The sequence below is a fragment of the Arvicanthis niloticus genome, chromosome 16 (genome assembly GCF_011762505.2).
Source record: "Arvicanthis niloticus isolate mArvNil1 chromosome 16, mArvNil1.pat.X, whole genome shotgun sequence".
Lineage (NCBI taxonomy): Eukaryota > Metazoa > Chordata > Mammalia > Rodentia > Muridae > Arvicanthis > Arvicanthis niloticus.
The window spans coordinates 14,140,430-14,168,115 of NC_047673.1; the positions used below are offsets into that span (position 1 = coordinate 14,140,430).

Below are 27,686 nucleotides of genomic sequence, written 5' to 3' on the forward strand. Positions count from 1 at the left end.
GCTGATGGAGCAGGGTACCTCACATCCTCCCCTGGCCTCTGTATGCACACACATGAGCATGCACCCTCCACCACCACACATTCATGTGCACACTTATGTGTATACCACATGTACATAAGAATGGAAGAGGAAGGAAGTTAGGAAGGCAGGCAGGCAAGGTGGGGTACGGACAGTGCTGCATCCTTGCACTCCCAGCACTGGGGAGTTGGGTTCAAGAGCAAGGAACCTGAAAGTGGCACCTGCCACTGGGCAGATCTTTTCTTGGCATTGGTAGACTGGTCCCTGCTTCCCTTGCTTTCTATAAGCTCTGAGAACACCGCACGTCACACTGGACAGCACCCAGATGGGAGAGAAACAGGAAGTAGAAAAACAGAAAAGCAGGTGCCACCTGTTACCCTGTGGCCATGGGAAGGAAAACTCAATGTGACGTAAGAAAGAGGAGACTCCAGGGAAAAGGAGCAACTGTGGATCTAAGTCCTAGGCCACTCTGGCCTTCCATAAGCATCAGAGTCTTGAGACATCAAACCAGAGACGGTGGTACACACCTCTAGTCTCAGGTAGCTGGAAGGCTGGAGTGGGAGGGTCACTTGAGGCTTGGGTTGGAAACTAACACAGCAAAGCCCATCACAAACAAACAAACAAACAAACAAACAAACAAACAAAATACATAAGGAAGTTAGATGTATCAAAACATGCAAAGCAAAACAGCAGGTGTTCCTGGGGTGGCAAGGCACAGGGTGCCAGGCATTGAGCCTCCCGCCTCCACAGCAGGAGAGATCCCACAGGTGGGTTTGGTATGGTCTGGCTTGCCACTGCTTTCACCCAAGATAAGGTCCAGCCACTAAAAGATCTAGGAGGTTTAAAATGAGGACTACCTTCCCCTGTGGGAGGGCTGTCAACCCCAGCAGGGTGAGCGGTCAGATCACTGTGAGCCAGGATGCTTTCCACGTTGCTAACTTTGCAGCTGATTCCACAGCCTGGCACTGCCTGGAAGTCAGTGCTGTATCCCAGGGTCTCCGTCCCAAGTTCCTGTGAAAGCAAAAGAGCAGGGGAAAGAAAGGGTGAGGGCAGTGGGAGGAGCCAGGAGAGGAAGGAGGAGGTGAGGGCAAACATGAGGAAATGAGCCGGGCAAGGGTTCTGGCACCAGATTCTGTGTTGGTTGTCAACTGAACCAGGCTAAGCAGGCTGCCTTATGATGGAGCAGGCTGCAGAATCAAGAGGAGATTCAGTTTACCTCAGACCACTCAGATATTGCCACATTGGGAGTGAGTGTATTATAACAATGAGGCAGGTAAGTGGTGAGCTGCAAAGCTACTTGGCGTCTGTCTGCCAGATAGATTATTTACCATGCGTGATACCCAGGGACGGGAGGCATTGGAGCAGCAAGCAGGCGTTAAGTCTTCCTCCTGACCCATATGGGTAGAGGTCAAACAGCAGCTGACTGAACCCCCATGAGGGACAAGCACAGGATGAAATTTCTCAAATATCCCCTTGCCAGGGTTTTCTGAGGTACTTTAATGATAAATTTTTGCTCAGGCCATTTAGACAATCTCAGCATGTCCCCCATCCACTCCATTGTCCCCATGTTCTAGGACAAGAGGGATACAGTGATTCTCTAATCCCCGCCCCCAAATCAGGGCTTTTCAGCTCATCTGTGCTAGCTCCTCCCAGGTCATCCCACTGGATGCTGTGTCCCCTCACCCTAGCCATATAAAGAAGTTGCTGAAGCAGTTCCCCTTGCCTCAGACTTGGGTTCTCAGGAGGTGGAGGGGTCACGTCTCACTCATTTTGCCCTGAGCCTGGTGTTACCCACTTGTCTGACTAATAGCTGTAATGGAGCCACTACAAACCCTGCCTACAGCAAGTGAAGAGCTCCTCTGAGGCAGCTGAGCAAGCAGGTACGGGAAGGCAGGAAGCCAAGGCTGGCGAGAGAGAAGCCCACGTGATGGCAAGGCCAGGGTCTACATACCTCTTTGCAGTATTTAGTGACGGCCACGCCTAAGGGGTGCTCGCTGCTGGCCTCTGCAGTGCCCACCACAGCCAGAACCTTCCTGAGGGATAGTGTCACCACATCCACAAGCAGCAGGAACCGCATGACTCTGGGGACCCCATGGGTAATGGTGCCCGTTTTGTCGAACATAACGGTCTTTATCTGCAAGAACAACTTCATGTCAGGTCTTAACATGGAAGCGGCTTTTGCAGTCCCTGTGTCCGAAGGCAGACCTTCTCCCAACCTGCCCTGGGCATGGAGCTGGTAACTTCCTAACCCTCAGCCTGACTCTTCGCAGGCAACAAGTGCTAGTACCAAGAAACCACTACCCATCTGCCAGTCTACGGGTTCACTGTTCCTTATCTTTGACCAAGCAGAGGGCAGCACGTTTCTCTGTTCAGACCATGATCCGTAAGCAGCAGATACACTGCTTGGCACCCAAAGCTCAGTGCTGGCCTCGGCCCTCAACACTGTCAACTGATGCTCTCCCTGCAAAGCTTCCTGCCTCCCGTACCCCACCCTTACTGTGCAGCCAGTCTTGTGACACTCCCAGCTTGTAACTGAGTGGCTCAAAGAACCACCCTGCTCCACCGTGTGACCCTCCTAAGCTCTTAGAACAGACCTTAGGAACTCAATTCTCCCTCAACTCTTTCTCTGTCTCATTTTCCTCTAGTTGCTCACTAGTTTATTCAACAAGATGTCTCCAGAGGCTTTCAGGCTGAATGCCAGGGTTGCATGAGTGAAGAAAAAGTGCTGCAGACATCATGGAGTTCATGATCGACAGAGATGCATGGTCCCTGCGGGTCCTCTTCACCTATCTACCATTTCACTGCAGCGGTAGCCCCACTACCACGTTATCTGGCTAGCTCTTGCTCAAACTCCCAGACCACCAGCACTGCCGAAGAACTCCTGACTAGGCCAGGCCCCAGTGCATTGTCCTTAAGAAGCTGTATTCCTGATACTCAGTATTCGGGATACCTGTCCTTTCAATAAGCTGGAAGTCTCTTGGGAGCTAGGGGCCATGACTAGTGCCAGAACCTGGTGCTGGGCTCATCTGCATAAGTGTGTGGCAAATGGTGAAGAAATGAATACAGTACAGACTGGGGTATAGATGTGGTCTCACTAGGCAGTTCAGGTAAAACCTGAACTCATGGTTCCTTCTGCCTCAGCCTCCTGAGAGCCAGGACCATGGGTGTGCATCAGCAGACTAACCTAAGTGAAGTCTTAATATGCACTGTCACTCTTCCCCCCTGGAGTCACGGGACACTGTTAATCCCAAACATGTGAGCTGTCAACTTTGTTAACAGCTACAGGCTTCTGGGAAGGTTACCTGTACTGGCTGGTTTTGTGTGTCCACTTGACACAAGCTGGCGTTATTACAGAGAAAGGAGCCTCCCTTGAGGAAATGCCTCCATGACATCCAGCTGTAAGGCATTTTCTCAATTAGTGATTAAGGGGGGAGGGCCTAGCCCATTATGGGTGGTGCCATCCCTGGGCTTGTAGTCCCGAGTTCTAAAAGAAAGCAAGCTGAGCAAGCCAGGGGAAGCAAGCCAGTAACATCCCTCCATGGCCTCTGCATCAGCTCCTGCCTTCCTGACCTGCTTGAGTTCCAGTCCTGACTTCCTTTGGTGATGAACAGCAGTGTGGAAGTGTAAGCTGAATAAACCCTTTCCTCCCTAAATTGCTTCTTGGTCATGATGTCTGTGCAGGAATAGGAACCCTGACTCAGACATTACCTAACCTCCTTCCTTTTACTATAATTCCTACATCTATAAAACGGGAATGAACCACATCTACCACATAAGATAGTCACTGACTAGCCACAAAGCAGCGAATTGCACACCCATTAGCTGCTGCTGCTTTTGCTGATACTCCCAGGCAGCCCTGGCTTCCTGCCTTGGTCATCCACACTTGCTCTCAGGCTTCTCTTAAGAAACAGTGAAGAGAGACTGTTGTATAAGGACTCTGTAGAAAGTGCTATCGCAATTCCCACAGAGGACAGCCAGGACCTGACAGGGGCCCACCTTGTGTGCCATCTCCAGAGGCTTCCCTCCTTTGATTAGGACACCGTTCTGGGCAGCCACCCCAGTGCCCACCATAACTGCTGTGGGTGTGGCCAGCCCCAGGGAGCAGGGGCAGGCGATGCACAGCACGGTGATAGATGTCTGGAAGGCAAAGCGGATGATCACCTCTGTCTGCGAGATGTGCTTGCTGGGGTTCTGCAGAGAGAAACGTCAGATGGAGAGATCAGGGGGAATCGCACCTCAGTGGGGCAGTGAACTGAAGCCTGTGCATCTTCCGTATCAGATCACTGCCCACTTCCTACTTGCCTAACCTCTTCCCACGGCTTCCCTCAAAGAGGCAAGATGAAACAGGAACACCAGGCTCTGATGGGGCACAAACTTAGAACCACATGGGTCATACCCCAGCTCTCCTGCTTCAGTTTCCCCTGGGTATATAATGGTGATGAAAGCATCTCACAAAGTGCTTTGTGCGTATAAACTGAGCATTATGCCCCCACACACAGACAGCCACACAGGACAGCACTGGCACAGAACATTAAATCATAGGATATATGTTCAGATGATACAAGGATGTCTAGCACTGTTTTATTTTTGTAATAGCAAAACCTGGATACAACCAAAAGGGCTCTGATCGATCAAGCTGTAGGCATGATGGAGTCTGGGGGTGGGGTTAGGAGGAGGATGTACATACAGCCTATGTGTACTGATGCGGAAAGGTATCCAGTGACACCCTGGGACTTAAGAGGCAGTGTAACGAATGTGCTGTGGTTGTAGCTGGGCAGTCAAATTCTCTGCCTCATATACTAGCCACAGAGAGCTGCAGAGGGCAACTCTGGGGTTGCTTCTTGTGACAGAACTCAGGGCTCCCTTGTTATTCCTCTGAGTAGTTTTTATTATCCAAACAAACAGAATGGAGGTCTGTTTTCCATTTGGTAGCACACAGGGAAGTTCCTACTCACTGTTCGGGGTGTTCACTCATCTTGCTGTGCTTTTTAATGAATGCACTGGAGTGATACACTACACTGCACTGCACTACACTCACTAATCACCATAGAGTGTATTTCCTGAATGGACAACACAAAGCACAACTTTACTAATCACCATAGTGTGTTTCTTGATGGACAACACAAAGTACAACTTCTTTACATCCTTTATCCGTTCAAGATACACTCTAAAATAAGGCATATTGTAAAAGTCATTTAATTTTCTTTCAAACCGCTGTATTCGGGTAAAAGGGCATAATATTTAACAAATACGTCATTTTAAATGATAAAGACAATATTTTTGTTTCCTTTCTGTTTTTACAGTCATCTACATTTGGCACTTTAGGGGCTCTGGAAGGCTTCTGGAAATTGACACGAGTCCTCCCTACAAATGACATTCTTGCCACAATGATGACAGTGCCTGAAAGGAACACCACGCAGCTCTCCCGTGGTTAACACACACTGATTTTGCAAATAAAAACAGGAGAATCAGCATAAAAGGGCAAAGCATTAAACTCCCAACTTTCCCAAAACCAGAACCTTGCCAGTCAGGCCGGGCTGAGCCACTGGCAGTCAGTCCTAGGAGGAACAATTCACAGGTCACTCTTTAGAGCGCCAAGGGCTTCTTGGATGCCACAAAGTACTCAACTCAAACTTGTTCAACTTAAAATAGAGAACATGATTATCTTAGTAAAGGCACACACCACGTCTGATATACCTTCACCTGCTGGCAGAAACTATTTTCACAGAAGAAACAGGCTCCATCTTTAGTTCCTCACATCATGACTCTAACACAACGCACTGACATGAGGTAAGATGAGAAACGCTCCACTCAGCAGGTGCCGGCGGCACTGGTGGCTCACTAGCCGGGCAGGCCTAGCGCTACTTAACTGTGGGTTCCCGACCTGGCCGTCAGATGTCAGACATATGCAGCACCCGGTTCATGAAAACCACAATGTCTTCAAATACAGCTAAGTGTCCTTAAGAATTCATTCTTACTTCTTACGGAGATAAATTTCTGAGGATACACCACATTTTCCATTTGATAAGATGGTATTTCCAAAGACAGTGTTCTTCACCTATCTCTTAAAATTAAAAATGTGTATCCCCTTACTCTGCTGTTGAACGAATGTTTAATTATCAAAAAGCTTTGCCTACAATGATATATAGGCTTTCAGTCATACAGGAAGCATTACTGCTTGACAAGGTAAGATATTAAATCTGGGATTCGGGGAATTAAGTGGCAAAAATACATTTCCCCCTAACATCTAGTATAGTACTGTGCCATCAAAATTGTGGTCTCTTTTCTATAACATATGTCTTAAACTCAGTAATGGCCAATACGTTGCATATCATAAAATCCTTGAAGCATTCCAACTGGGGAGTCAAATGATGTCATGAAAATTATCTCTGAGCAGAAAGCAAAAGGAATTCGTGTATGTGGATATCGGTGTCCATGAAGAAACCCAGGCCCTTGCACATAACAGGTGAGTAGTCTGCCACTGAGTTATATTCCTAGCCTGAAATCAGCAACCTCAATAAGGACCTTCAGAAGTAGACTGATTATCCTACCATGACTGAAATTTTACTGATAATAAATAAAAGAAGCAAATAAAATAAAATAATGTGGTAGTTTGTATATGTTTGGCCTAGGAGTAGCACTATTAGGAGGTGTGGCCTTGTTGGAGTAGGTGTGTCAAGCTGGGCGTGGGCTTTAAGACCCTCATCCTAGCTCCCTAGAAGTGAGACTTCTCCTAGTGGCCTTCAGATGAAGATGTAGAACTCTCAGCTCCTCCTGCACCATGCCTGCCTGGATGCTGCCATGCTGTCATCATGATGATAATAGACTCAACCTCTGAACCTGTAAGCCAGACCCAATTAATTGTCGTCCTTATAAGAGTTGCCTTGGTCATGATGTCTCTTCACAGCAGTAAAACCCTAACTAAGACAAATAATAAGAGAATAATTAGGCCCTAGTGAATCTAAAACACACAAGAACAGGATTAATGACAGTAAGTTATTTCAAGCATGACAACCATCTTGTTCAAGGCCTTCGACTTACAGGAAAGTACTTCTGAACCACACCAAAATTGACGAAGCCGATGACGATCCACGCCACCAGTGTTAAGGTTGAAATGATGATGATAAACGGGACAAAGTATCCACTAAACCGGTCAGCCAGCTGCTGAATGGGAGCCTATGGAAACAAGGCATTAAGACCATGGGAAGTTACAACCTACAAAGACAGACGTGTGTCCACTTGCCCTCCACCGCTGTCTTTGGGAATCAATCTCTACTTGATGGGTGGAGCTATGAATCTTTGAGGTCATTTCTCATATTTGTTTTGTTTTGAGGCAGGGAATAACGCAGCCCAGGTAGTCTGGAGCTGACTGAAATCATGGGTGAGCCTGAAGTCCTGACCTTGTAGCTCCTGCCTCTGGACTAGCCAGGGCTATGAGGATGCTTTGGCTCCAACCTTCTGTTTTATTCAATGCTGGAGATCAGCTGGCAGTTTACCCACTGAGCTAAATCCCTTTGAAATCATTTTTCAAAGGAGGGGCTTCATTGTGTGTTTTAAGGTTCATCATTACCTTTGACATCTGGGCCTCTTCCACCAACTTTACAATCTGAGCCAAAGTAGTGTCATTGCCCACATGGGTAGCTTTAATGAGCACAGAGCCGTGAGCGTTTATAGAGCCAGCAATCACTATGCTCCCGGGTTTCTTAGTGACAGGCATGGCCTCTCCTAGGGAAGAGACAGAAGTCACTCACTCGGCCCACTCAGTATCACAGGGACCAGTGATGATCACGACCCCCACCAAAGGGAACATGAAACAAGCCACTAACCGGTGATGAGGGACTCATCTGCCATGGTGTTGCCTTCTAGAACTTTCCCATCCACTGGGAACTTGCCCCCAGGGACAACCTTGATGATCTCACCTCGCTGCACCAGCTCCACGGGCACTTGCTCCTCTCTGCAAGAGAAGACACTCAGATAACATCCTCCTCGTCTACAATTAGACAGGGTTCTAGACTGACTATTAAACCTTTTACAACTAGCCCTACGTACCTAAGAGTTCTAGGTTAGCAGACACAACCAAAAATATTCAAAATATTGAATTTTTTTGCATCAAAAATATTCATGAATGGGTTTGGGATATAGCTTGGTGGTATAGCACTTGCTTAGCATGTAGGAGGCCTTGGGTCCCATCCCCAGCAACACACACATTCACACACACATACACAAACACACACACAGGGGGAGGGGGGAAGGGAGGTGCAGGGGTCACCTGTCTATGTACACATGTGTATATTTTTGCATCATTGTTCTGTAAATCTCTAAACAATACAGTATAAAACCCATTTACACACCATTTACATTGCAAATGTATCATAATTATTCTAAAGATGATTTAAAGTATGTGGAAGGATGTGAATTCTAGGCAAATAAAGTTCCATTTCATATGAAGGGACTTGTTATTGAGAGTCCTGAAGCCAAACTTCATGGGTGTCGGGGGGGGGGGGGTGATTATTCTAGCTTCACCCTGAGCAATTTGGCTGGGTGTGCACAGTTGATATCAGGGTCCCACTGTTGTGCTATCGACTTTATCGTAAAGAAAGCAGGCAGTTGCCGAAGGACGCCACTACACAGCAGTATAGACAGACTGGTACAATACAGACCTTTAGAAAGGTCACTGGTTCAACTGCATTTAGCAGCCAAGGCAGCCATTGGACGGTGCTTCAGGGTGATGACTATGGTAGCCTGAACAATGAATGTCCTTAACTATACGATGGTCACTTGTTGTCACTACACTGGTGATTGACAAGGATCCCAAGCTCTACTGATTGACACACAACGCACCTGAGGATTAAGTTGTCCTCACCCAGGGTCACAACTGTGGCTTCTGTGGCTTGGAGTGACATGAGTTTTGCAAGGGCTTCTGAAGTTTTGCTCTAGGAAATAACCAGGATGAGAGCTGACAGTCCAAACCCAGGCTGACACTCACATGCACAGCACTGAGGTAGCTGGCCGCAATAAACACAACCATGCCACTAAGGCAGCCACACGTGTCAGCACCACAAGGAAAGCCTAGCCCCAGTGCTGCTGAGGCAGAGCTTGAATCCCATTTCAGAGGAACACAATCCCCGTTGTCTGCCCAACGGCCATTTTCTTTCACCTTCAATATAATTTCCCTCCCCCTTGTTTACAGGCTCCATTGCAGAGTATTGAACATCACCCAGCCCTGAGGTGGAGGTGTAGATTTCACTAACTAACTAACTACAATCCATTAGGTGCTAAGAGGCCATTCGAGCTCTGCCTGAAGTTCAGAGTTCGTTCCACTACACAATTACCCGGAACAAAGGTCTTACTAATTAGCCAGATTAGCTGGGATTTCAGAAGGAACAACCGACTGGGAGATTAGTGACTGTGGCCCCTAATTACATGGGGGTTCAGATTCCTCTTGGCCATTCTCTCTGGCTGTGTAATTAGTAGCTCTCAGCACACACTGCCTTTGGGCTGAGAGTCAGATTACTGAAAGAACCGTTCTTTTCTTAACTTGAAGCTGTAGCTACCTTTGCCACCTGCTCCAGCCACCGTCCCAGGGAGATGAAGACGAAGAGCATGGGGGGCGTGTCAAAGAAGGTCACGGGGCTCTTCTCTGCCTTCTCAGCTACTGCAACCACTAGGATGACCAGGGAGTAGGCGTAGGCAATGGTTGTCGCTAGCACGATGAGCACGTCCATGTTGGCTGACTTGTGTCTTAGCGATTTGTAGGCTTGTACATAGAAGTACCACCCACCCAGGAACTGAAAGACAGGAAGGGCGAGGGTTGGCTGAGGAGTGGGGAAGATCCAGCCTCGGGACTATGAGTATTCTAGGTTCCTGTACATAGCTGATACCACTCTGCTCCGCATGATTATTTGATACTGATGACACACACTCTGCCTCGGCCTCCAGTGAAACATATTTTCTCATTCAGAGCACCTACTGGACACAGAAATGGATGACCAAGGATATGGGACGTTTGGAATGCAGGCATCCCATGTAAATGTCCATAAGAGAATGGGAATGACGATGATGTCATTCACTTACACTGTGAGTGGTCTCCAAAGAGAAGGTAAGCCAATGACGCAAAACATGTCCACGGCTCAAAAAAGAAAGGCGGCATCCGCTAGTGTTCTCATGTGACCTCCCACTTCCATTCACATCTGTGTCTGTGTTGTATGAATTTGCACTCACACACAAACGTACACATACATGCATACACATACACACATATGTACACATACAGAGACAGAGAGAGACAAACAGGGACAAAGAGAGAGCCAGAGAGCCAGAGACAGGAAGGTTTGCTCTACAAAGGTGAGATATGAGAGAAGTGTGCCTAACTCCTGAAGACATGGCATCAGTACTAGGGAACAGGACTGGGCCAGAGGCAAGCGTAATCAATCAGAGTATCCTGCCCTCCCTCTGGTCATAAGACAGAAATAACAGCAGCAGCTCCCCAAAGGTGACACTGCATAGCTGCCATGAGGTACCACTGGAACCAGGCTAAAGGGCTGTTGACACAGCCAATGAACAGAGATCCATTAAGCCATGCCTGGGCACAAAGGGCAGAAGGTTTGCCCAGCTTTCCAATACATACTTGGACAAAGGTACACAAGATGAAGAAGATGAGATTTAGAATGGACAGTCCTGGGATGATGTTGTGGTCCAGGACCATCATCTCATGGGGCTGAGTGCTGGGGATTAACATGTAGATCATCAAGCCCATGACAGGGATGCCAAACACCAGGCTACACAGGAAAGATTTCTTCCACCTGGAAGGCAAAGTCAGCAACACAGACACATCAGAACCACTTGGCGCTGGGGTCAGATCAGATTTAGAATGAACTAAACCAAGAGTGAGGTCCCCCCCTCCCCCCCCACACCGTCAGTGACCTGAAGGGCCAGGCATTGCTAGAGGGACGCTTGGGCTCGGCTCTGCCTCTGCATAAGCTGGTGGCCACCAATTTATAGGTACAACCAATGAAGCCCGAAAGACAAGAACTAGCCCCAAAGAGGTTTCCACTCTTAGTCTATAGCTGCCTAGAGTTCTCTGTGTAGTCTTACATAGATTCCCCTCGATGCAAGAGATGGATGGAAATAGTATTTTATTAATATAAGCTTATTTTTACACATTTTAAACAACTATTTAAAATAAGAGTATAAGGTTAGTGAGTCTGTCAATAAACACAAAAGCCAGAAACCAAAGTCTGCAGATGACATCTGTGACTGCCTGTGAGCTACAGCATGACATTTCAAACAGACAGTGTGCAACCCTCAATGAAGGTCCTTGTAAGCTGTGTATCCTAACGTAGACCCTGCAGTCCTGAATGCTCAAGCTGCTGCCTGAGGCTATGCAAGAGACAGAGCCACTGGTTTCCCAAACCCTAGACTGCCAGTCCCCTATATCCCCGGCAAACCAATCAGACCAAACTAAAGGCACCGTCAAAGCCCCAGAAGGGTCCATCACTCCCTGCTGATGCCGATAGCTTAGCACACTTCTCTGAGTTTCAAATCCTGGGTCTCCTTCTTGACAGACTTTCCAGAATTTGCCTAAGCTACTGATGTCACAGTTTTCTCACTTGTCACTTTCCTAACAAGGCAAGGAATTGCTCTAAGGTACTTCCCTATATACAACAGCAGTCTTCAAGTGTGCTGAAAGACTAAGTGACCATCTGAGATGATGAATTAACCTTTATCTGCATCCTAATCTGCCCCACCCCCACCCCCATCCTGTGCTGGAGATTCTGGGTACATGCTAAGCATAGGCCCCGGGCTATGTCCTTCCCTGCGCTAGCCATTTTCTTTCCACTTAGCTCTCAAGACTGTCTTCAGATCCTACTTCTAGAACTTATGCAAATAAAGCCTAGACTAAAATAAAAAGCCAACCCTGCAGTTAGAATTAGTGAAACTTAATAGCAGTATTAAATGTTTAAATAGCCACCAGCTACAGGTGACTTAGTGAATTTTTTTTAAAAAGAGAAGAAAAAAGCCCTGGGTTCTACACTTATTTGAATGCACACACACTACTGCATCTCAAATACACTACCAAGTTGGGCAGTGCAGACACAGACGCTGCCAATATCCAGAAGCTTCTACAGACAGTGTGGTTCCAGCTGCTGATCTCACAAAGGTTAACAGGCAGGGAACCAAGGTTGAAGGCAACACAGCCATCAGCAAGGGCCATAAAGTCAGTGGGGAGGGGACGGAGACTTAGCCAGGGCAACATTCACCTTCTGTTTTCTACCTACTGTTTTATTTCCATCTTGTGGTCCAAGTGATGAGCGTTGGAGTTTCTCTGGGCCAGGGAAGCATGAAAGCCAATTTCCTTGTGATGAAAAGAGGGGTGGGGAGCGGGGTGGGGGGAGGTTCTGGTTAAAATGTGCACATGTAGAAAGCAGTTCCAACACTGGAAATTGAAATCTCAAAGTTCCTCTGGTGACCTACGGTTTTTCGGTAGTGACTTCTTTGTTGAAAATGGCTTCCAAAGCCTGTGTTCAGTGCTCTGTGTGCTGAGAGACTGACTGTGCCACCCTGCAGACACAGCACTGAATGGAAATCCCTCTCCCTACTCAACGTACTTGACGTAAAGGAGTTGCTATTGCCCCACTCACTCCAGTGGGTCCTAAAGCTGACCAGGGTTGACATCAAGAGTCTTGAGTTAAAGAATTCAGATGCCTTGTGGTCTGGTACTTCACCCACTCACAAGGAAAAGGACAGTCAGAGAGAAATGGTGTGTTAAAGAACTGGGTCAGAGTATGGGTCTCTAGGCTTCTGCCAAGCAACTACCTACTGTGCTCATCTCGGGCCTCACTACATGAACAGTGGCTTTCTCCGTGTCCTGACAAACTGTACCTCAACTCTGTGCTTTCCTCAAGCTCTGCCACCGCCACCTCTGTCTGAGCATTAAGTCTCTGCTTCTCCTTGTGGATGCACACAAGGAGAGCTGCCGGAGACTGTCCTGCCAGCACACTAAAGACGGCCCAGGATGCTGGCGCTGAGTGTCTCCAAAATGAAATGTCATGGCAGAAGGGCATTAAAGCCAAGACAAGGCAAATATTCTCATAACTAGTTCCAGCCTAGTTGTATCAGGAAAAGATGCCCCAGAGTCACGCAAGCCTGGAAGCCAAGGAATATTCCAATATTTCTCCATTTTGGACAGAGGTCCAGGAAGCTGCACCAAATCACTGCACGGGGTGGAAGCAGCTAAGATAGAAGTCAAAGTGCATATGAGACATGACTGAAGACCTCCACCTAGAACTCTCCTTGTTCTCAGCATCCTGGTGTCTTCAGCCCTATGGGTGACATGTGGACACAATTCTCTACGGTTTAGGGTAGAGTAGAATGGTATCTGAGTTGGGAGTTGCCGTCTTGCCTCTAATGAGCCTGGTATCAGTGAGCAAGAACTGCACTTCCCTGAGTGAGCCTCTACCCTCATTGGATGAGGCAGCTGTGAAGCTAGCCAGCCTACCTGTATAAAAACAGCAGCAGCATGTCTTTCCCTGTCGGAAAGCTCTGCTGGGCCACTCGTCAGACACCCTCTCTATGTACACATGCCCATGGAAGGGAAAAGGAAGGAGGAGAAGGTATCAGTGGTATAAAGCCTGATACAATGTTTCATTTCATAAGCAGTTTCACTACGTTTAACCCTTACCACTGGCCGCTACACTGATCTCACTGAATTTGAACTCTCTGAATCCTTTCCAGTCACCATGGCTGCTCACCCTCTTAAGGTCTGCTACAGTGTGGGCATTAAAGCAGAGATGGGAAGTCTGTGGACAGAGGGAGCGAGAGGAAAGACAGTCATGAACCCTCTGGTTGCCTGAAGCAAGATGACCAGATTCTCCTCCAAGCCTAGCAGGGAGGGAAGCGTGGAATTAGTGCCAGCATCCTGAGTCTGCACACACCCAGCACAGGTAGAAATAATATGTTTAAATGGCGACTGAGCAACTTAAAACTCTCCACGGCAGGTATCTTGTCAAGACTGATGATTTTCAGGAAAATCTAAAACTAAAAATGTAATGTTTTTTCCTCTCATCTTTTTCTTTAAAAAGAATGTGTGTGTGTGTGTGTGTGTGTGTGTGTGTGTGTGTGTGTACGCACATATGTGGAAGTTGGAGGATGATGGCTTTTGGGAGTCAGATCTTGCCTACCTTGGGTTTCAGGGATCAAACTTGAGTTGCCAGGCTTCCACAGGAAGCACCTTCACCTGCTGAGCCCCTTGCCAGCCCTGCCTCTGCCTCATCTCTTTCTTACCCATTCACTGATGCTCTGCTCATTAACCAGCTGCTGCTCATTAACCTTCAATTAATTAAGCAACTGACCTTACCACTCTTGGAGAAGCCCACGGCTTATAGAGGACTTTTGAATCCAGCTTCACTACTTTCTTTGGTGATTATATTTTACTGCTTTGTAAAAGTGGATACAAATTTTTCAGGAATTAGCTACCTCGATGATCTTGATGATGTCACGGGGACCGATGATTTCCGGATCAAACTTCACATGGGCTTTGCTGGTGGCGAGGGCCACAGAGGCGTAAGTGATGCCATTTGTCTTTGTGAGCTTGGACTCGATGTTGTGAACACAGGAGGCACAGGTCATCCCTGTGATCTGCAAGACAGGAGGACAAAACTCCCAAGACTGAGACGAGCCTTTCCAGTGTACCTCAGGAACCTAAGTGGCAGGCAGCTACTTCCCGGGACATCCACAGATGCCAATCCCAGCGGTTCGGTGGCTTTCCCCCAGTGCCAGGGTAGGCAGTAGCAACCATTTAGCCAGTGGCTGCAGACTGAGGTTTGTCTTTTGGCTAAGAATGGGCTTCTGGAAAGCACTGCACATTGTGTGCTCTCACCAGCAACACTGCCGCAGCCATCACACACCAAGTGTGTGCAAGTGCACCTTTGCAAAAATCTTCCAAACTCAACAGTCTACAGTTTCAAGTGTCCCTGGAATCTGCTCTACTCCAGTGCCCTGATGGCTCCAACAGAGACAATGTCAGTGCCACGTTATCAAGAGAACAGCATTTAGGAAACCACTGGTGCAGTGGGTGGGCTATGATGAGCTGGTCCTAAAACATGCAGAGGGTGTGGACAGGTGACGGTAAGGGTCATGACAGAGGGAACTCAAAAGGCACCGTGGCATGAGGTGTTCAAGCAGTGTGATGATTTGTATAGGCTTGGCCCAGGGAGTGGCACTATTAGGAGGTGTGGCCCTGTTGGAGTAGGTGTGTCACTGTGGGCGTGGGCTTTAAGACCCTCCTAGTTGCCTGGAAGCCAGTCTTCTCCTAGCAGCCTTCAGATGAAGATGTAGAACTCTCAGCTCCTCCTGCACCATGCCTGCCTGGAGGCTGCCATGTTCCCACCTTGATGATATTGGACTGATCCCCTGAACCTGTAAGTCAGCCCCAATTAAATGTTGTCCTTATGAGAGTTGCCTTGCTCATAGTGTCTGTTGACAGCAGAAAAACCCCTAACTAAGACAGGCGCCAGGCCGGGAAGGGCACAGGGCACACAAGGAAGGGGGCAAGTCTGCAGCACTGGCTGGACCGTGGCATCAAGGCTGTGAGCGCTCATCCGAAAAAGGTTGCTGAGCTGACAGCTGATGCAGAGGTTGCTGAGCTGACAGCTGATGCAGAGGTTGCTGAGCTGACAGCTGATGCAGAGGTTGCTGAGCTGACAGCTGATGCAGAGGTTGCTGAGCTGACAGCTGATGCAGAGCTACGGGAGGAGTGATGACCGCCAAGACGATGTAATTAGACTTGCACTTCCAAGAGTGCAGCAGAGATCCAGAACAGATGCTCAGAGATCCACGAGAGAGCCAGTGGAATTAGGGAGCAAGAAGGAATTCCCCTGTTAATGATAACACTCAGCACTCCACATGGCGTGGTTCTTAACCACAAGACGAGAAAGGGAGAACCATCCATCAGGCAACGGCTAGTCTGCCCTTAGTGCTGGGTGAGCTACACACACTTGACAAGTCTGCAAGTATTTCATGCTTAGTAACCCCTAAGCTCTCTTTCATCTTTGTGGTGATAATTTTATTACCCACTCAAAACACACTAGGTGCTCCCTTGGGAGCTATATTGTTCTCGTCAGGCCTAGGGAGGAGGCCTCTAACCTGAAGTGCCGACAGGCTTACTAACATGTGCATCATGTCATCTCACACCAATGAGGGGCAGAGCTGAAGCCTGAACCCTGAAAACCTGTGTCCAGTGTCTTTTCTGAGCCACTGCAGTCTGCACGGGGAACCAAGCTATTCGAGACCAGGCTAACAAATGTCCCTGCAGCAACAGGACAAGAATTCAAACTGGTACCTGTGACACCCCTGCCATACCACTGAGTCCCATAACCCTGAAAAAAAAAGTTTTAAGCATGACATCACATGCCACCGCTGGATATAAAAGAGGCACATCAGAGAGCCTGGACTACAGATTAAGTGCACAAGTTCTAGGTTGGGGTATGAATCAGTGGCAGGGCACATGCCTAGCCTATGCAAACAAATAAATATAGAAGTTCACATAAAATGTTCAACTGGCTGCAGTGGTACAGGCCCCCAATCCCAATACTTGGGAGGCAGAAGCAGGCAAATCTCTGTGAGTTTGAAGCCGAATTGGTCTACAGAGTAAGTTCCAGGACAGCCAGGACTAAATAATGAGACCTGTTTTTAAAAGCAAGCAAACAAAAAACTATAGTAAGACCCTGTTTAGAGGAGCTGGAACGGGGGCTAGCTTAGAGAAAAAAGACTATGATATAGTACATTGATGAGTTCTCACTTTTTCTGATGTTCTAGTTATTTATTTGCTTTTGCATGTTTATGAATATAGGAATGCACTTTCCAAGACCTACCTTTGGAGGTGAGAGACAAATTGTGGGAGTCGATTCTCCCTTACCCACTGAGCCTCTTCCAGGCCATATTTACTGGATTTCTGTATGTACAACGTAGAAAACAGGGTGATGTCACCGTTGGTTGCTTTCCACTTTTGTTTATCAAGGCAGGCAGGTAGGTCGCTGACTTCAGAGCTTGCCCACTCAGCTGGCCTGACTAGCCGCAGGGACTGTCTCTGTCTCCTTAGCATTGCCACTGAAGCTCTGCAGGCTCATCTGGCTCTGTGTTGGGGATCCGAACTCTGGTCCTCGGGATTGCATAGTAAGTATGGTACTATTTCCTAAGTCATCTCCCATCATCTCTTGATTTAGGTTTCCTGTGCAGTGTCTCAGTGGGCCAAGGTACCTACTGTGTGTGGATCTAGAGGACTGCAACAGGGTTCCTCCTCACCTTCTGATGCTTCTATAGCCAGGAAGCATTAACTCTGTCCTTCAGCACTCACACCCTAGAACTAGGACCAAGGGTAGGCTCTTCAGAGAATACAGCTTATCAGGAGCCCAATGTGCCTCATGTCAGCCATATTTTCTTTAAACATGGACTCACCATTAATGGCAGAGACTAAACACACAAAGAAGAAAAAGCCCCACTTACCCCAGAGTGTTTAACTCAATTTTGGCAGGGCTTGCAGGGATGTTCTTTATATCTCCCTTTGTTTACAAAAAGCATTTTCTACAAACATGATCTGAACAGAGGACACAGCAAATACCAGAATTGACTATGGTTTCCAATAACATGTTGACGTGCAACTGTAATAGTGGATAGGCAGAAAACACTGTGGTAACGACCACTCCTTAGTAATTCACCTCCAGTCCCTCAGGAGTTTTAGGACTCATGGTCACTCAGCTTGTAGTCAGTGGTGTGCCTACAAATCCTCTCGACTTTCATGTGGTTTCATTTTAGGAGAAACAGGATGGAATCCAGGGTCTAATGTCTACTACCTCTAGGTACTCCAGACCTAGATATGTCACTGAATGGAGCTCGCTCCTCCAAGGACTTGGGTGTTGTATCTAGAGATGCCTACAGGTGGTTGGCTTCAGACTTGAAGGACTGTGCCACAGTGAGCCACCCAGTCTACCATGCTTACCAAAGCCCACCATCTGTGGCTTCTCTGCTCCAGACACTTACGCTTTACCGATACACCATCTTTCTCTCTTGACCTTGGGTATATGCAATAGGAAGGCTCTCTCTGACACTCTGTGACACAGCCAATCCTCCCTCACAAACTGAACAAGTCAAACAAAACAGAGCTCACTGCCCAGCAGCCAACAAGTACGAGGACAGCACTGTCGTAAGATGTCATAGCACCCTCCAGCTTCCACGGACTGCGCTGTGGTGACCCCCAATCATAAAATGATCTTCATTGCCACTTCCTAACTGTAATTTTGCTACTGTTATGGACTGTGATGTAAATGTGTTTTCTAATGCTCTCAGGAGACTTCTGTGAAGGGTCATTGGACAAAGAGGTCAGGACACTCAGGTTGAGAGCCGCTGCTCTAGGGGACAGCCACCGCACTTACAATCAGTTCGATGTCACCTTCAGAGACTGTGTTGTCCTCCATGACTGATGCTTCAAAGCCCAGGTCCTGGATGAGCTGAGCTATCCTGGACGACTGGATGACCTCTGGATCATACTTGACCTCTGCCTTTCCCGACATCAAGGCGACCAACACGGAGAGAATACCTGGAACCATCAGGTCACAACTGTGACTCTGGGCATGGCAACGGGGCTGATATTGTTGTCCTCATGATTTAAGCAAGAAATCCTCTAGAACAGTAGCTCCCAAAACTGGCTGGATGTGAGCATCTCTTGGGGAGCCATGAACAACTTTGACGGCTCCTAACACATACCAGGCAGCTCAGGATCTCCCAGGGTAAATGTCAAGTGTCATTTTTAAAAGGCTTCTCAGGTGATTCTAACTTAGAGTCCGGTTAGAGAGCTACTGTTCCTGAACAACCCTTCTCAGACGTGAATGGGCATAGGAGCCAACTGAGGACCCTGTAAAGTCAGACTCTGATTTAGTGGGTCTGAGATTTCAAGAGCCCATCCAGCCCCTGGGGATGCCAAGCCTTAGAAGGTCCACTGTGGCATACACTTCAGACGAGGGCTATAGCTGCAGTGAACACAACCACTGTCACAGAAAGGCATACTTTTCCTTCCCTTTTTGACATACAGGGAAAATTTTTAATTTTTCAAAAATGGTTTTATTTATTCTTTTGAAGTTTTTAAGGATTTCCAAAAGTGAAAATTGAAAAGCCTGTGGATCACTGGACTAACACTACCGTGTTAGTATAAGGAGAAGAAAGAGTCACATTCAAATAAATGAAAGGCATGATGTGCTTTAGAAAAAATATGCCATAAAAGACAGAAGCTAGAGGTTAAAGTCAGGAGCAGAAACTTAAGGACCATGAAATTACATTTTAATGTATCTGCAGCTAGACCACCACTGACAAAGGTCCTCCTGCAACACACCTGCGTTTATGACAGTGACCCAAGCAAGGGCTTTGGTACTTTTAAAGAGTGAACAGAAGGATGGAAACGTGGGACCGCCTAAGGTAAGCCTGATGCAGAGCCAGGAGTCGGAGCACAAAGTCTCATGTGGCCACTAGGTCAGCTCTGCTTCAGGGATGTCGGTGGGATCACCATCAGATATTTCCAAACAGAAACAAGAACAAGATTTCGTTGCACTTTAAGAAACAGTATTATAGACATCATCAAATAAGAATGTATTAGCTTTTGGAGTCGACAGGACAGAGTATCTGAAAATGGAAATTCTAAGCACAGGCTGGTGTTTCATTTTCTATAGAGGGATTGATGGGATGAGGGTGAGAGACTAGGAAAAGCTAATTGAGAAATCTTTCCATAGAATAAACCTTGACCATCAGACCAGGTTTTCATAGCTAATGTGTTCAGAGATCTACTTTGTAACAAAATAAATGTTTAAGGGACAGAATGCTAATCATACCAGGGAGACATCAGACAAACATCTACATTGTCTTGTAATGGGCTTGCTGCCAGATTGCCAGGGTTACTGATAAACACGGTCAATGGAGAGTTGATACACAGTATTTCCAAGTTCAACATGGCTGCAGGCCTCTTACCAGCATGTCTCTGAAGACTCCTTTCTATGTTAGACACACAGGACGCACAGGTCATGCCTTTGATCCGTACAAAGCACTTCTGTGATGCTGTTGCTCCTGGGAATGGCGGGATATCTGACAAGTGGCCAGGATCTTCATGTATGGAGAGCCCTCTAGTGTCAGAAGCCATTTTTTGCACAGACCCTGGTGTATCAGCCATGGCTTGTGGCACAGAATTCCCAGAGCTGAAGTTTCCGACACGGTTAATAGTGAAGTTTTCTAAAATAAAATTTGAGAAATAATTAGAGGACAAAAAAAGAATTCTGCTTGTTACAATGGGAGGTTCAAGTGTGACAATGTTCAAATTGAAGCTCCTAGAGAGGTGACATGGGGACTGGCATTTCCAATGGTCCTCTCCCTCCTGTAACTTTCAGATAGGACCTTTGTGTCAGTTGACAAGCATTGCAAATGTCTCCTCCAAGCCTGCATTGGGTGCTGTCATCCTTCTGATGTCTTTTGGTAATCAGAGTTCGTATGCTCATACTGTCAATCTTTTTACATGCTTAATTCTTTTAATAGATTCTTCCCCAACGTGCTAAAAGTATTCATAGAATTTTCCTCTCAAAGCCCTAGGTTTCTTTTTATACACATGTGATCTCTCTCTCGCTCTCTCTTTGTATGTGTGGGGGGGTTGCTGTGTGTGTGCACATGCACTCATATATGCACCCATGAGTATGTGTGTGGGCACACACACATGGGTGAATGTGGGAGCACATGGATATACATGCATGTAGAAGACACAGGTTGACATCACATGTCTACATCTGTATGTGGGGGTGTACATGTGGGTGTACATGCACATAAAGGACAAGGGTTGAAATCAGGTGTCTTCTTTGATCTCCTTACTTTATTTATGGGAGCAGCATCTCTCACTAAACACAGAGCCTGCCGATATGGTGGCCCAGCCTAGGCAGTGTGCTCTGGGCAGCCGCTGTTTCAACTCTGGGTGTTATGTCAGTGCTGGGAACCTGAAACCCAGTTCTCACACTTGTACAGCAAGCACTGTACCTACTAAGCTGTCTTGCTGATCCTTGTACAAGTCTTAATAAACTCCCATAGTCAGGCCTATAATAAACCTTATTATTTTATGTGGCATATAAGGTAATAGTAAAGGCTAATTTCTTTCCAGCTCTGATCTTCCATGGCCTGCAAAGACTACCATCTTCTCCCCAGAGTCCCAGTGACACAAATGTGGAGCCCATATTTGCATAGATCTGCCTCTTGGCTCCATAACATTGACTGATCTTTTCTACCTATCCATGTGCCAGTACAGCACTGTGGGTTTTACTTTGGTTTTGGCTATTTTGTTTTGTCTGTTTGTTTTTTGTTTTGAAGGTACAACTTACTTAGAATAAGATCCACAAATCTGAAGGGCAAGTACTTCTCAGGTTCTAGCACACTGTTAAATTAGCTTCTTGCTGTTACTATGACAAATTGCCATAAATTTAGTAGCTCAAAGATCACCAAGTGTTAGAGAACTCTACTCAGTTACATAATACTATAATCAAGGCATCAGTAGTACTGTGTCTTTCAACAGGCCCAATTGGAGAATCTTATTTATTCCCAGCTTCCTGACCCTATTTTCCCATATTCAAAATTAGCAATCCCAAATATCTCTTTGTCACATAAATCTATTCCATCCAAGAAAAGTTGATGCGACATGGCTGGGTCCCCTTGGATAATTCTGCATCTTCCTACCTAAGATCCATGGTTTCATTATATGTATAATGTCTGTTCTGGTATTTAAGGTTGCATATATTTACAGGTTCCACCTTGGGGACCACATTTTTTAATCTACCATATACACATACAGACAGATAAAACGAGCCAATCTGTGGTGATATGAATGAGATTGGTGCCCATATATTTGCATGCTTAGTCCTCAGCTGGTAAACTGTCCAGAAAGGATTTGGAGGTGAGGCCTTGCTGGTGGAAGTGTGTCGCAGGGAATGGGCTTTAAGGTTTCAAACCCCCATGCCAGGTCCAGTGTCTCTCAGCCTGTGGATCAGAATACAGCTCTCAGCTACTGCTCCAGCACCATGCCTGTCTCCCTGCCACCATGACCATAATGGATTAAGCCCCTGACACTGTAAGCAAGCCCCAAATTAAATGCTTTCTTTTATTTCTTTTATTTAGTTTTCTTTTAAACACCCAGCTGAATTCAGATAATTACTGAGTGATTTCTTCTGTGTAAATTTATGAGAACTGAAGTTATCCTTACAGTAGACTGTAAGTATATCTTACAGAGTTGCCTTGGTCATGGTGTCTCGTCATAGCAACAGAACGGTGACTAAGATAAATACCGTCCAGACTAATATAGAAACATATTCACCCCTCCATCTCATAGTCTTAAGTGTATGTAGAAACGGAAACAGCACGGCTTGGTGACAGACTGCCATTTACTCTGAACCACAAGTGCAGGAAACTGATGACTAAAGTTTGGCCACCGTGCTGACAACAGACTGTGTGCCTTCTCGGTTTTCCCTCTGAATGAATCTCACATGTCTGTCGGCATGTGCTGCTTGTTTTCCACCACTTGGTAAATAAATAACCTCCACTGATCTTAAGAAGTAGCAGCCCTTTAACATGTAAACAGTACATTCATGAGCCCACTGGCAGTTTAACCTAAAAGAAAACTGCCCAGATAGAATGTCCAGTTAGATTTCAATTTCAGACCAATGTCAGTCTACTGTAAATATATCTTCAGTTCTCATAAATTTACACAAAAGAAATCACCCAGTCATTACCGTTGAAATTCAGCTGGGTGTTTATTTGTATTCACTGGATACCATACTCTATGCATCTCTTGGCCTTATGACTATAATCCTCATAGTTCTACCTAATATGAATTAGTTCTTTTCTTCCTGTGTTTACTCAGTCAAGTTCAATTACTTTTAATATGCAGTTCCATGGTCATTTTTCTTTGGCTGCCAATAACCAGACTGTACTGCTGAAAGAAGGAGCCTTACACCAAACAGTTTATATAGAGCCTCTTCAATACTTCTTTGGAGTGCGAGATTTACTGTTCTGCCATTCTCTTTATCGACTTTGTTTAAACACACACACAGCACATTCTTTCCAGGGTGTGGAGAACGTGGTAAGAAAGCAAAATGATGCTTGGTACAAAGCATGTGGCCACCGCACGCCACATGCTGCACCTGCTGGGGTGGGTGAGGTGGATGTGAACAAAGGGGAGTGTTGGGAGCCAACTCCTAGCAGAAAGCAGCTATCATCTTTGCAGCCATCTCAAGCCATATACCCTGACTAGAGACTTGTTTTCAACAGCCTACAACAGCTGAGCACACTCTGACAAACATCTTGTTTTTCCCACATATCTTGTTTTGGCATTTAGTGCCCTCAGCTGCAAGGCATACAGTGCACGTGCTATCCATGCCTGTAAGGTGCACGAGGTATCCATACCTACAAGGCATGTGGCAAAAGCTGTAAATACCCCAGATTTCCCTTCAATAAAGGAGATTTGAGACTTGATCAGAACCTCTGTCTTGTCTCCATTCTTCGTGTCTCTTCCCCTTTATCCCCGCTCTCTCTCTTGCTAGACCCTGACCTGCAGACGGAGCAACAGAGTGGTCCAGGACAGGGGAGCCCCTAAAGTATCCCAATAGAGCAGTCTTCTCAAGGACATGGCTAGACTCAGTAGTCAAAGAATGTGGAGTATGGGAAACAAGTCCAGAAGCCCTGGGTACTGCTGGAGCGTTGCCTGAGTAACCTATGAGTAGCTCCAGTTACCAACACAGACACACAACTGTCCCCTCAGCAAATAGGCTTTCCAGCCTATAGTCCCCAACTCAGTAGACTGTGCTCAGGATCACTTAAGCCCAAACTGTTTGAGACTAGCCTAGGCAAGAACAGGAGAGCCTGTCAATAGAAAGAGAGACTCCACCCCTCCTCACCTTGGGCCTCTCTGGTACATGCTATCTCTATTCCCCTGCTCTACTAAGTCTCCCCAGCTTCCTGACAAAGGCTAGCCCCTATGTTCCCTGTGTGCAGAGGACTGACAGGCTCTCCCCAGCTAACTCTGACAGATGCTGCTCTCCTTCAATTGCATGGCCTGCTGAGTTAAGGAAAGAGGCCGCCTTCCCCTCCAGCTGCCATCTGGGAAATGCTCCACCCACTCAGTTCACCCCACTCTTCTCCTGGAGCTCCTTCCCTCAGATCTACATCCCCAGCTCCACACTGCCCTTCAGCATCTGGGAAGAGCTCATCCTGGGCCATTTCCCATCACACAGTCCTCATCCTGACCCCAAGCCTGGTGGCTCTGACCTCTGACTTCCTGCTGTTGTGGGCCAAGAACCAGGGTCTAGTCCTGCTCAGGTCACTCTGCATGCCTCTAAAGTCTCCCAGAAAGCACCGACTTCACAGCCCAGGGCACTTCCAACACTCTCAGGGCCTCCTTCCTTATCTCCCAGTTCCCACTGAATACCACCCTGAAAAGACATAGCCTGGACTCACACAGATCCTATACTGCCTCCCTCACAAGGAAGCTCCCAGATGGTCTTTCTCATAGCAGCCCCACAACTAGCACAGGCTCTGACCATATGCTATGCAGAGACACCGTTTGATGCCACAGTGCTGGGTGGGTGGTGGTGGGGGGTGGCTGCTACTCCAGAAACTCGACTTGATAACAAGCCACCTCGAAATGGAACCCCTTCTTTGTGAGGTCTGCCACAGCCACCCTTCCATAAAGGCTCTGAGAGCCATCAAAGAAAGCAGGAAGAGTCACTGTAAAATCCTCCTCTTAATTTCTGCCTTGAACAGACAACCCTTTAGTTGCTGCACGTTTTGAAGTTCTGAGTTTTGAGGCTTTGTTTTTGTTTGTTGTGTTTGTTTGTTTGTTTGGGGGGGCTTTTTGTTTTGTTTTGAGACAGGGATGGATGTAGCCCAGACTAGACTTGAACTTGCCATGTCCCTAATGTTCCTGCATCCACTCTCCCCATAAAGTCTGAAATTGTGGGCATGCAATGTGCCATGATGTTTTTGAGACAGGGTCACATTACAAAGCCCAGCGTGGCCTTGAACACAGGTCCTCCTGCATCAGCTGTCTGCGTGTTTGGTGTCGGTTTGTTTGTTTGTTCATCTGTTTTAGTGGTCTCTCTGCTTAAGTGCTGGTTATAGGCATGTGCCATCATACCTAGAAGACTAAAATGCTATTTTGTTTTGTGTAGTAGAGAAATCTTCAGAGGAAAGTGACGATTGTCCCCTTGGTTTAACAGTCCTACAGTGCTCGGTTTTGGAATTCAGACCCTGAATTCTCTCTAGAGAAGGAACCAAATCAGAAGAGTCTACCATTTGAATGCTGGCTATATGAGAGGCAGCAACCGGAAATCCTATTTTCTCTATCCTGCTAACACATGAGCAGAGGTTACCAAGCTTTGCTGTAACGTTCAACATGGGAGGCAGACCAACTACCCAAGTCCTGTCATGAGACATCAAGAGATGGCCCAGACCTATTTCAAACATATAACAATGACATACCAGAATTCACTGACACCTGAAATCCCATGTCTTCTACAGCCATTCGGAGTTCAGCCAAGCTAACTACTGAGGGATCGTAAAGAACTGCTCCAGTCCCTTCTGCCAAAGAGATGGATATCTGCTGCACACCTTTCCTCTGGGACAGCATGTCTCTGATGGGCTGAACAGATGAGACACAGGTAATGCCAGTGAAGGTGAGCACCACAGTCCTGCACGGGCCCTGCTCCTGGTGTCTCTGGGAGGAGCCAGGGGAGGGGACACTGGAAGAGCCACTCTCAGGCTCATTCTGCTCTACTCCATCGGGAAGAGACACTTTAAAGTGCCCAGGTGGTAGTTCCTCGATGGCTGTCTGTAGGAACAGGGGGGTGATACAGGAAGGGTCATACTGGATTTGGGCGGTTTTGTTCTCCAAGGACACGTGAATATTTTGAACCCCCGGGAGTTGGCCTATATTTCCTTCAATATTCAAAACACACGATTTACAGTGCATCCCATCTATTCTCAGTGGGAGGGTGGCCAGGTGGCTCCCCTGGTGTCCCGGGGTCTCCGAATGACCGGAAGTCTGGGTAGGAGAGGCCGCCGCTCTCTTTAAGTTACTGCTTTCTAACTTGTTGATATCAATTGGTCCCAGCCTTAAGGGAGCTGTTCTGTTCTTGATGGCGGCTTCAAATCCCATGTCACAGATGTGGTCCCTCAGGTCTTCCGGTTGAATGAGGTAAGGCTGATATGTAATGACTGCCTCTTGGTTGCTTAGGGAGACTTTGACTCTCACAACCCCTTGGAGTTTCCGGATCTTGCCTTCGATGGAGCTGACACAGGACTGACAGGTCATGCCTTCTACCCGGAGCTTGACCATTGCCTCCTGAGCTGGGGAGGACGACCTGGAAGGCCAGGAGGCAGCCTTTCCTTCTGCAGCGCTGGCCTCAAAGCCCATATCCTCAATCTGAAGGCAAATCTGCTGCAGGGTAATGACTGACGCCACATATTTGACAGTGGCGCTGCCCTGTTCCAGAGAAACCTTAATGTTCACAATGCCTTTCAGACTGGAGATCCTGTCCTCAATGGACTTGACACAAGAATGACATGTCATGCCTAGGATGTTAACCACACCGGTGGTGGCGGGAGATGAGCAGGTGCTGTCCAGACCTCCTTCGTAGCCAACATTGTCGAAGGCAAAGCTTTGCTTCGATGATTGTTCCCAGAGCCGTGCAGGCAAAGTTAGTTTAGACAAGATCTAAAAGAAAAAGAAATAACATTTTTTGTCCTTTGGTAGGAATTTTACACTTGTACTGCCAACCCCATAAGCACCCACGGACTGAGGAAAAGTCATGAGCACTTGCCCCAGGCTGCTGAAGATGGATTGTGGGAATCCTAGAACTCTACAGAAGGTCTGCCCCTGGGCTTAGAAATCTTACTTAACCTGAGCTGAGCTGGAACTACTCCTGAAACCCCATTTAAACAGCAACAGGAAGTTGCCCAAAGACTGACTCCCAAGCCCCATACAGCTGATCAACTACCTGACAAGTTATGGTAACAGAAAACTAAGCTTGAAACAGCCGCTCAATAAAAGAGAGAATGTTTTCATACCAGTCTGGTTCTGCACATCTTGCATCAGGGGACAGCAGGGTGAGTCTACCAAATCTTCCCCTATTGGCACCATCTCCAATCCCTCCATTTGGCCTGGGTCCCACATCCAGTGCCCCAGCTGGCCAGGTTGGCACTGTTGTGCAGCCACCATGTCCAGGCTCTGGTCAGGGCGCATACCCTGTGCAGCAGCCCAGACCCTTCTCCTGCCATATGACTTCACTGTTGGGAGCCAACTCCTAGCAGAAAGTGGCTATCATCTTTGCAGCTATCTCGGGCCATATACCCTGACAAGAGACTTGTTTTTCAACAGCCCACAACAGCTGAGCACACTCTCATAAACATCTTGTTTTTCTCAGACATATCTGTTTTTAGTGCTTCTAGCTGCAAGGCACACATGGTAAAGTGTCTTCAGCTGCATTCCCCTGCTTGTGCTTATATTCCCATGATTTTCTTTCAACTAACGTGACTTGATCAGACACCCTGTCTTGGCTCTATTCTTCATATCTCTTGCCCCTCCATCCCCACTCTCTCTCTCTCTT

General features: G+C 47.2%; 1 protein-coding gene across 3 annotated transcripts in view; it reads right to left on the bottom strand.

Annotated features, from left to right (window-relative positions):
- The window catches only part of Atp7b (ATPase copper transporting beta), a 69,433-nt gene that overhangs the window by 8,636 nt on the left and 33,111 nt on the right, over positions 1 to 27,686 (bottom strand). For all 3 annotated transcript variants that reach the window (XM_076913880.1, XM_076913879.1, XM_034520809.2), the window contains 14 exons: positions 25,561 to 26,794; positions 20,029 to 20,286; positions 18,447 to 18,610; positions 14,494 to 14,655; positions 12,297 to 12,373; positions 10,646 to 10,820; positions 9,573 to 9,806; positions 8,860 to 8,951; positions 7,845 to 7,972; positions 7,589 to 7,743; positions 7,060 to 7,194; positions 4,015 to 4,209; positions 1,970 to 2,152; positions 876 to 1,029 (listed from right to left, as the gene is read on the bottom strand). In XM_076913880.1, the coding sequence (XP_076769995.1) occupies positions 876 to 1,029; positions 1,970 to 2,152; positions 4,015 to 4,209; positions 7,060 to 7,194; positions 7,589 to 7,743; positions 7,845 to 7,972; positions 8,860 to 8,951; positions 9,573 to 9,806; positions 10,646 to 10,820; positions 12,297 to 12,373; positions 14,494 to 14,655; positions 18,447 to 18,610; positions 20,029 to 20,286; positions 25,561 to 26,794 (3,346 nt within the window). The remainder of the gene's footprint in view (positions 1 to 875; positions 1,030 to 1,969; positions 2,153 to 4,014; positions 4,210 to 7,059; positions 7,195 to 7,588; positions 7,744 to 7,844; positions 7,973 to 8,859; positions 8,952 to 9,572; positions 9,807 to 10,645; positions 10,821 to 12,296; positions 12,374 to 14,493; positions 14,656 to 18,446; positions 18,611 to 20,028; positions 20,287 to 25,560; positions 26,795 to 27,686) is intronic.